Below are 11,126 nucleotides of genomic sequence, written 5' to 3' on the forward strand. Positions count from 1 at the left end.
ATGTGTAGTTATATTAGAAACACACTTTTATCATGAGACTCACAAAACTTCTCATGTTTGACCAGCAAGAAATTGCCACTGGTTTCACAAATGCTTTCTTTTTTTCCCAACTCAACTATTTAACAATTACATGTTAGATAATTGGGTAACACTTTCTAATAAGTGAGTTGTAATTAATGGCTTTATTCATGGTTAACATAATTATATGTAATGATTTGATAATAATAAGAATACATTTTGGGTTGCCAGGTTGTGAAGATTATACCTCAGCTGTTTGACAGACGATCTGGACCAAAATCCATTTATTGACAATTTATTAACACTTACAAAGGCAGATTAAACTTTTAAAACCAAACTTAATGACCCTTTACACCATTTATAACTGCAACTGCATACTTACCAAAATTATAACATTATTACAAAATAGAGAGGATAAACAACTGCCAATTATATTGTAAACTATTTAAAATGCCCTAATTTATTATTATTAATTGCTCATAGCTGACCTGTAATGAATTATTACATTGTTTATTAACCATAATAAAGCGATTTATTACAGTTTATAAGCCCCTCAGGTGGTTCCTTATTAGAAAGTGGCTCCGATAATTATTTTAACTAGACTGACGACGTCACAACAACCTTTACAGTTATTAAGTGGAATTAAATTTCATCATGAGCCCTCAGGGAGCTGGCTAATACTCCTAGTAAAAGACTGGTGAGTTTCACAATATTTCAGATTTGAAAGTGTTTATGTTTGCCAGTGCCACATCTCAAAAGCTGCCCATCAGTGTTGTCACTGACCAGCATGACACTGGATGTAGCCTGTAATCGATGAAGGTTAATGAAAGGTCCCTGTCCAGAGGAAAAAGAGAGCCATGTCTGAGTCGCTTCTCAGCGTCTCTTCTTGTCTTTCCATCCTTGAAGTCATTGCTGAAATTCCCTCTAGCTTTGGCTCAGAGACATTCACTTTCCTTTTTTAGCGTGCTTGCTTTCCTCTGAGCCAAAGATCTGTTTCTTTTTCTTTGCATTTTCTTTTGAAAACCTTTGACATGACCTGTGTTTTACTTCTTTCAGTCATGGTTGATATGGCTGCTTATGCTTTATGCCCAGTTTTTTGTGTGGGATCAATTTCCGACTGTGAAAAAGTTGGGAAATATTACTTCACGGGCAACACCATTTGACAAGCTGCTGCCTTTTGAGGTGAGCGGCAAAACATTTACATGTGTATCTACAAAATGACACATCTTTCTGATTAGACAACAGTACAGCGGTAGTTGGGGTCGTTGGTTGTACTGGAACCGTCGGTTTTGACCACCGTGAGCTTGGACGAGTGCTGGGAGCTGTGCAGCACGTTTCTGCGGCAGAGACGCTCACGGTAGTTCTGTGCGAAGATGAGCAGCATGAGCGGGTTGATGCAGCTGTGGGAGTAGCTTAGGCAGATGCTGATGTGGTAGGCGTAGACAAAGGCAATAGTTGGTGTATTGTTGCTCAGGTTGATCACCTGAATGACGTGGTAGGGCGACCAGCAGATCAGGAACACTGCGATTACCATCAGGACCATCTTGGTGGCTCTTTTTGCCCAAACGGACTGCTTACGTTTCACCCGGCGGATGGAGCTGAAAACGTGGTAGAGGGTGAGCGAGTAGAAGGTGCTGATGATGATAAGAGGGATGATGTAGCCCAGGATTGACTGGTAGAAAGTGTACCAGTACATGTCCTCAGGCCCGTCCAGGTACATCATGCAGACTTCCAGATGCTGCCGGCGCTCAACCTTGGCATACATCATGACCGGGACGGTGAGGAGGAAGCTGCCCAGCCACACAAGCATGTTGATCATGATGGTCCAGTGGATGGTCCTCTTCTCCGAGGTGGGGTGGACGATAGCTATGTACCTAGGAGGAAGAAGTCACTTGTTAAGAGCTGGACTGCAGTCTCAAACACAGACGATCAAAGCAACTTGCTTTGTAAAGAGGTCATTTTCATCCTTGACAAACAATGATGAAACCAAATACCTTGTCAAAGATACACTTTACATATTACGCACTCAGTAAAATGATGGATGCAGTGATTACAGTACAGTAATTTATACAGGGTGACTCAGCAGTAGGAGATGAACATTTCCATTTTGGATTTGGTTTTATTTCAGTTTGAGGAGTTGCCCGGCTTGTTTAGTCACTATTGATCTCAAACTGTAGGACTTTAGCAGGAATTTAATGACTGCTTTGTCATTACTTACAAGTGTTACTGAAGTGGAGCAAATGACATACATTCAGTCACTGTCTGCATGTTACAAGTTACTCTGTGTTCATGCCCGACCTGTCTGGGGTGATTTAACAAGCGAGTAAACCATTAAGATGTTGACATTCTCGCAATTTTCCCCAGGTTATCCTGCTAAATTACAATTATCTTAGTCCATAAATCAGTAGTTCAACATTCTATTCTTCAACAGAAGCTGATGTCCTGAGTCCTGATGTTGATGTTGATGTTGGTCTAACAGTTGAATCATTAAGTGCAGATCCAAACCCAACGTGTGATCTACTGGCATGTTGCCTCAGATAAGTTAACTTTGATACTGACATGATCAAAAACTTACACCAGACTGTCAGAACTCCAACCAAACCCACGCTACACTGAATGTTTTATACTCTCAATTTGGAGAAGTAGCTACATCCTTTTTAGGTTTATACAGAGGGAGAAACCGTTGGCACGAGTTGTATCAACCATGTATGTGTAGATTATTGATCTCTCTGTAGCTTACGGCATTACAGCGGATAGATTCAGGTTAAAATAGGTTTCCTTTGGCAGCATCCATACCGAAAGTGTGTTTTATATGCTTTAAATATTTCTTGTGAACACTTTTATTTGCCTAGACCCGATTAAAAAGCCTATATACACTTTTTATTAACACAACTAAAGTGTTAAGTTGTTATTCAATGACTTTTTTACACTTTGATTTTACACTGTAATTTGGAAACAGGATGTTGATAACCACAAAACTGCCACAAAATGAAATTACACAGCTGAGATACAACAGACACAACTTTTCCTGTATCGATTAAAACAACACTGTCTTTGTTGGCACTACCAGGAAAAAAAAGATTATCATTTTATTTGTTGCTGTTGTTTTTAAAAGATGAAACTTTGCAATATTTGAGGCTAACTTTTTCACTCTAATTTGGAAGGCACTGTAAACATTAAAATTATGTTATTAGTATCTGTAGTTTTCTAACTTATTAATGTGGGACACAAACTAGACTTTTGTTGGTTTGTTTAAGTTGTCATCTGTTGTTTTTCTGTTTCTAACGTGAGATTACAGCCTGAATTACTTGTTTTGAAGGTGTTGTGGAATTCAGTTTTTCAAAGGGCTGTTTGATCTTTTTTCCACTATTTGTTAAATTGCTGTGATGACAAGGCTGTATACTCTAAATCCATATTGGTAAAGTTATAATGATGAAAATAAAAGTAATAAGTCCATTTCTAAATGTTATTAGGAATTTATGGGTACAGACGCTGCTCATCAAAATGCAATTAGCTGTTTAGTGGCCCTTAAGAAATACATTATGTGTATTATTCTGAGGACCTGTGACATTGAAGCTCTGAAAACACCTCCTTCAGCTGTGATTACCTTCAAATGGAGATGTTTATCAGTCAGACACTTGGCATAAGGACTCACTTAGATTTCCTTCATGTGTTCTGATCATAAACAGGACGCAGATTGTTTATGCAAGGAACATTATGTTTTTATGGGTTGTGTCAGATGATTACTGCCCTCCAATGGGGTATATATTTTTAGATGGACTGTTTAGTGGTATACTTTTAGTATAATAACTGGGGGAAGATTAAACACCTCTACTTTTATTCTTTTTATTGCTATTGGGCTATCATTGTTGTTATTATTACTTGTGTTGTTCTTATTATTAGTAGTAGTATTGTTGTTTTGAATTCCAGATAAATATAGTGATTTTTCACCACCTTCTAAAAGAATAATAACAAAACACTGACGGACTGAACACGCATTCAAATCTGACATACTTATGCATGGAGCACTTACCGATCAATGCACAACACAGTAACAATTCCCACTGTGGTGAACTGGTTGCTCACATCCACCACCACAACTGCTTTACACATAAAGTTTCCGAAGACCCACTGTCTGTCTCTGACCAGCTGGTGAATGTTGAAGGGCATCACAAGCAAGAACAGCATGTCTGCTATTGCCAAGTTCAGCACGTAGATGTCTGATACCATTTTCTTCTTGCACGCTGCCACCGCGTAGATGACCAGTCCATTGGCTATAACTCCAACTGCGCACAGGATGCCGTAAATGGAAGGGAATATGTGCATGAAAGTGGTGATATCGATGTGGCTGTAGGATGAGGGAGATGGGCTCAGACATGACGGGTCAGTCAAGTTGTCTGTTTGGTTGTTTTTACACGATATGCCCGTGTCGTTCATCTTCACGTCCTCTTAATAATCGCCTCGGTGTGGTTGAAGTTAAAGCGTAGTCCGGTCTCCAAACTTGTGCGGAAAAGTCACGCACTGTCCAAGAGCGCGTCTTCTTACCTTGAGTTCGTCTCAGCGTGTATTCCCCCTATAAAAGACCAAGCGACTTGAAAGAAGAAAACGTGGAATAAAATCTGACTACATGAGCAATGACGGTCTCTGGAACACGTTTATCTCTGGAAGCAAATTATGATCTGCTGTGCGCTTTACCAAACAGTGTGCGCCTCAGTGGACAAGAGTTCCCTCCCTTCGAAGATCATTAGCTGTGTCATAATAAGAAAAAGCAAATCAAACAGGCACTTGTAGATGAGCCTGGGAGCCACAAACCTTGACCTTCTTCACATGTTGATAACGATTTGAAATTAAGGAGAGTAAACAAACTCTTGTTGTGATGCATTTTGAGGCAGTTACTTCAATATAACGGATGCATGTTTATTGTATAGGCTACTTTGATAAGAATAAAGCTCATTCTGTAGTGTGATAAATACAGATGGCAAAGCCTTTCACGTTTAAACTTTAACATAACAAAATCAATAAAAACTCAGAATCAATAAGATAAGTATGAAACTTACCTCCTTAAGGTTACTTTAAAGGGTTTAAGTCACTGGGAAGATGAAATCTGAGGGACAGAAACATCTACAATTGAGACACATGGTTCAATTACTTTTACACAAAAAGAGATTTGTGTTCTTTCATTTCAATTAAAACATACATTTCCAGTGGGCTTTAAATGTCTCCCCTTTTTCTTTTCTTCAAATGATGATTAGATTCAGCTTTAAGACGTTGAGCTGATCACTACCAATTAAGTTTTTTAATGGTGAATACGACCTCAGGGGGAATCCATAAACCCTATACCAAAGATGTGATTTTCTCTTTATGGAGCTTTGTTCTGACATCACCAGGAGGAGCTTTGATCCGGGTTTGAAGCAGCTCAGGAGAGAGGGCTCTGCTGGGATCTGACCACAGGTCAGCAGGAATATATTTAAGCTTTCCACATGCTGGCTTCAGGTGCCGTTTGTTCATTCCCTGTGATGGCTTCTTCCTGTTTCAACTACTTTTCAAAGTGCACAATAATATAATTATTTTCACACCAGTGTTCATAGAGAATAGGATACACTTTGTGACTTTTCTGACTTTTGTCGCTGTTCAAGAGCACACATGCTTTAATGAGCTCTTTAAACTCAGCTCTGTCACTTATTGACAGCAAAAGAAAATTCCACCCTGAATGAAATTCACATTTTTTATTTATGTTTTATCTTCTTGATCTCTTCAATTTAGATCTGTGAGCATAAACCCCTCATTCCCAGAGATGGAAAGTGTAATTGGTGTCATCAAGAGTGTCTGTGAAGATTATATCTACAAGTTAAAAACATGTTGAGTGGCAAAACTTCTGCAAGACCAAAACAGCAAGTCCAATGGGTTTTGACCACTGGATTACTGAACAGACCTACCAAGCATAGGCCTTGAAAATGTCTGGAAAATGTCTGTGATAGAAACCAAGAAATGACCACAGAGACACAGTAGTAGTTTCAGATTAATCATAAATTCAGGGCCTGTCCTTTCTCATAATTTTGTGCTGCCTGTCTTTCCTATACTGGTATAGGAATAGAAAGTTTCTGCATCTTGTTGCACTCTTCCTTGACATCTTCACCTTTCTGCACTCCTTCCTGGCTGAAGAAGTTTTAGGATTTGAGCTGATAAATCACCGTATAATTAGTTCATTTGCTTGCTACTGCTGCCTCTTAATGCTGTGGAAGAAAAGACTGTTGAAGTAATTGTCTACTGTGCAATTTTAGTTTCCACATGCATCTTTATAATAATGTGTGCAACTGATAACTGATCTCAGAACGGTGGAGGCTGAGTCAAGGAAAGCTTAACAAGCATACTTGCCTGTACCTAGCTATAGTCACCCATCAAATATCCCAGGATTATCCACAGTGTGTATGTGCAAGTGTCCTAATAATGCTGCTCACCCCTTCTGCATGACTAGCCCCAGTTTTTGTCAAAAGGACACAGCCACACCCACAAAAACATTAGAAATCAGATATACAACAGCTGGAAGTCAACCTGCGTCCAGAGACAATACTGTGGCCACAATAGGGCAGTAAATTACAAATGAATGCCAACAGGCAATAACAGATCGTTTATGGGACACAATACTGTTCTGAGATGTAAGGAGAGATATTGCTTCCACTTAGGTATTGCTCTAATTAATGTCCATTTTTAGCTTTAACATCACACCACATGGTCACAACAGAAAGACCACAAAGAGACATACAAATATATACACAAAGAGAATAAAACCACAATAAAGAGACTGCAAAGAGATGAAAAATGGTCACAGAGAGATGCAAAATGAGCAATGAGACAGAAAATCACCACAAAGGACAAAAAGCCAGGTTCATCACTTTGTAGTGTCCCCTGGAAACACTTCTGCTGTTGTTTGTGCTGCTTGCAGTGCGTTTGTGTATTTGATTGTGTTGTGAGTATTTGCAGCACATGTTCTGAAATTGATGAGGATGTGTTCTGAATTTTCTTGTGTTTTGTCTATTTATCTACACGTTTCTTAAGTTGCAGTGCTTTGAGCTCTCACTGCCACCCCTTGATACTCGATAGCGTGATGCTCCCACCGACTCGCTTCACAGTAGGGATGGTATTAGCCAGGTGATGAGCAGTGCCTGGTGTTCAAACATACTCTTCGAGTTCTGTCCACAGAGTTCAATTTCTGTCTTATCACACAAGACAATCTTTTTCCTCATGCCCTCAGAGTCCTTTAAATTCCGTTTGGCAAACTCGATAGTAAAGTTAAAAAAGTACTAAAGACTCGATTGATGGAGTGCTGCTGAGGTGCTCGTCCTTCCGTCAGGTTATCCAATCCCTACAGAGGACTTCTGAAGCTGTGTTAGAGTTTGACCGGACGGCCAGCTGTAGGAAAAACCACGCTAGTTCCAAATTTCTTGCATTTCACAGTTATTACAGCATTTTCATCGCTGAGGTTCACAGAGAGTTTGTTGGACTTCATAGCTTGGTTTTTGTCCTGACATGCAGTGTGAACTGAGGGACCTTATATACACAGGTCTGTGCCTCTTTGAAATATATCCAATCAATAAAAATTTGCCCCAGGTGGACACCAATCACATCCTAGACACATCTCAATCACATCTCAGTATTTTCTTGTTTGTTTGTTTGACAGAGGTATTGGCTTTGCTAAAGTATTCTTGAGTAAAAAAAAAATGAGACCAAGGGCTAATCTATTTTTGTTTGTACTTATTCTGGCATGATACCCTCAACAGTTATTAGATGGATTGCCATGATATTTGCTACAAACATTCAAGTCCCTTTATGATGAATTGTAATAACTTTAGTGATTCCCAACTTTTCATTCCCTGCTGCTATCTGGTCTAAATTTCAATTTGACTAACTTGATTTACAACCGAATACCAAAACTATTGACATTACCATCATCATTACTATACTTTTTGGTTAGTGATAATTTGCTCATGTTAGCATGCTAACATGCTAAACTAAAATGGTGAACATCATACACATTACACCTGCTTTACATCAGGATGTTGGCATGCAGAACATTTAGCTTAAAGCCCCACTGTGTGTAAGTAGAGCCTCAGAGTTGACTGAGAGTTGTTAGCATGGCTAGCTGGTACTTGAAGGTGGTACCATCATCATACTAGAAGGGCACTCCCCTAAGCCAACGTCAAAAAAAGATACACCAGAGAAAAAAATTCAAATTCATAGTAAATGATCCCATTCATCCACCGAGAGTGGTGTAAATCAATTCAGTACTTTCTGTGCAGTCCTGCTGACAAATAAACAGACAATGAAAACATGACCTCCATGGCAGTGGTAGCTATTGTGAACCTGATTTAGATGATGCCGCTGTGAAAAGAGAAACTGATTTTGATGAATAAATTAAGGAGCAAGTTGAATGCTTTCCCAGAGCAGCTCCATGTTTTGTCAGTTTGAAAGTCAGGACCAATGACAGCTCTGCAAATGGTGTGTTCATCCACTCACGTCTGAGACGAGTTCATGCTGATTTCTCAGTGAAGGAGAACAGTGGTGGTGAGGGAATAATGATACAAAGCTTTACCATGAAGGGACTCATAGGGTTGCCAAAGTCATAAAATGTTAAATTCGACTGACAGCAGATTAGACCTTCTGTGGTGCACATTACATTCGGTCTGTCAGATTCACACTTATTAAAACCTTTCATCTTCAACACCCAGTTGTCTGGAAAATGCGGCATAATTGCAGGAGGATGCTTAAGTCAAGTTTTAGCTCATAAAGACTCCTGAAACATTTTCTACGGACTGGAAATGTCTTTGTGCTAGTAATAATTCATTTAAAAGGTTCCCTTTTTCTACCATTTTCATTACTTTTGTATGTTTTTTATAATTGTTTGTTCTTCTTCAGAGAAATATTCAATTTGTCCATGCTTCACGTGATTGCCTGTTTCTTAGAGGGAACTCATATATGAGTTATTTAAAGCTACAGTGGTAGCCCATAACAAGCTTAATGTTAGTCATACATGCCATTTGTGCAGCCTGCTACTGCAAAGACAAACTTGAACTGTCTTCATCAGACAGTACAGTTGGTATTAGTGTAAATAGTAGTGGGCCACAGCTCTAAACCTTGAAAAATTTGGCTTTTGTCTGCTACAAATCTCCAGACCTGGGCAGTACTCGTTTCCTTCCTTCAACAGCTGCCAGCGGGAGTACTGGTGCGAGACAGGGTTAGTGGGGTCATATCTCCCATCTGCTCTGTGGCCGACAGTGGAGGACGGTGCTTGCCCCGGTCAGCTCCTGAGTAGGAAGGTGTGCACCTGTGTGAATGTAAAGCAGGAAAAAGACCATGAGCGTTCAATAAAACTCTAGCCTGCATCAAGTGAGGAATAAACATGAGGGTAAAGTGTATGGACATTTATGGGCAGTTTCAGGGTATAAATTTAACCCAAAGTAGGTTTAAATAGTGAATAGTCGATCTTAGTTTTAAAAAATGGCTTTTCAAAAGACATCTTGAATATGGATTTGTTGCTGTCGGAGAAAAGAGTCCTGGACTATGTAGTAGTAACCACCCTCAATATATTAGTGTTCATTAATAAGACCACACCAGCCTCAGGCAACTCATAAAAGCTGGAACAGATCACAATATGGAGGCATCAGAGAAGTAAAAACAGACACAACAGCAGAAGCAGAAAAAATATACAGTGAAAAACACAAAGGGAATATTAGTTTTATTCTTTGTGATAATAATGCATGCCCAAGCTCAAGCATCGACTTGATGTCCAGGAAAATAATTTCAGCAAAATGATTGCGTGGGTCATTTCTGTCAATAACAATAACAAGTTGTTTACTGAAAAAGTCATGCACGTGCTATCCATGTGATAAGCAGCATTATTCTGAAGTGGTACGTTCTTCCTTGGAGTTTTCACTTCGTCCTTCACTTAGTCCTTCACTTAGTCCAGGAGAAATCTTTGGCCCCCTTCAGTTCAGGCTGCGTCGTCTTGTTTTCATTCTGTCTCATCTTGTTTTCTGTCTCGTCTTGTTTTTATTTATTTGTTCTTTATTTATTTTGTGTTTCTTTCCCTGTAAACTGGCCTTGGGTACCTTGAAAGGCGCTATAAAAATCCAAATTATTATTGTTATTAAAACTAGTGTAAATGTAGTTGTCTGACAGGCCAACTTTGAATTAGTCTGCCTTAGGGGTATAACGATTCTGAAACAGTGACCACGACACAAATGTCCACAGTCTCATGTCACGATACTGGAAGATGGAAGCACACCAGTGTGGGAACATTTTGGTTATAACCCACTCCCTGAAAAAAAAAAAAAAAAAAAAAAAAAAAAAAAAATCTGGCTTGAAAGGCCACTTTAGTTTAGAACTAGTCCAAAGCAGCTTTCAGAGTCCATTTACTATCACATACTGTATGCATTTGAAGGTTTTTTAATTGTTTCTAGCTTTGGTTTGGCTGGAAACGAGAAGAGGGGGAGAGATGGGGAATCACATGTAACAAAGACAAAAAAACTGTCCCTTGACTTCTATTGAGTTTAAATGGTGCATATTCCCAAATGTGTGCATTTACTTAAAGGAATACTTTGACAATTTGGGAAATATGTTCATTCTCTTTTTTCCAGAGTAAAAGATGAGAAGATTGATACCACTCCCATGTTTTTACAGTAAATATGTAGCAGCCAGCAGCTAGTTAGCTTAGCTTAGCACAAAGACTGGAAAGAGGGGGAAACAGCTTGCTTAGCTCCACAACAATTTTCAGCTTCACAGGAGGGTTATGTGTCAGACCATTTCTTAATCTAATTTCTGCCTGGAACCCGAAAGGCACTGAGAGCCCAGTAAATGATCCAGCGTTGATTCAATGACGCATAAATGTCTAAAAAAATGTAGAAAAAGACAATCTCATCAAAGACTGTACTGACTCTCTCTAGCACAGGTCAAAAGGCTTTGGCATACTCCGATGTCACTGTGGTGACTGAACCTCCTCCTCTCAGTCCTGATGAGGACTCATTTAAGTGAAGAGTATAAACGATAGCGTTAAGGAGTTTGCACTGATTTCTAGTCGGATCATCACCTCAGGCAGAGAGGGAGGCAGGGTG

General features: G+C 39.4%; 1 protein-coding gene across 1 annotated transcript; it reads right to left on the bottom strand.

The window, feature by feature from the left end:
- Positions 1-371: 371 nt before the first annotated feature.
- LOC111226795 (melanin-concentrating hormone receptor 2-like) lies at positions 372-4,676 on the bottom strand. The gene is made up of 2 exons (XM_022752109.1): positions 4,052-4,676; positions 372-1,892 (listed from the first exon to the last, which is right to left on the bottom strand). The coding sequence occupies exons 1-2, from the start codon at positions 4,453-4,455 to the stop codon at positions 1,253-1,255; spliced, it is 1,044 nt and encodes a 347-aa protein (XP_022607830.1). The 5' UTR covers positions 4,456-4,676; the 3' UTR covers positions 372-1,252.
- Positions 4,677-11,126: the final 6,450 nt, after the last annotated feature.

The sequence above is a fragment of the Seriola dumerili genome, unplaced genomic scaffold (assembly GCF_002260705.1).
Source record: "Seriola dumerili isolate Sdu_G_001 unplaced genomic scaffold, Sdu_1.0 BDQW01000161.1, whole genome shotgun sequence".
Taxonomy (NCBI): Eukaryota; Metazoa; Chordata; class Actinopteri; order Carangiformes; family Carangidae; genus Seriola; species Seriola dumerili.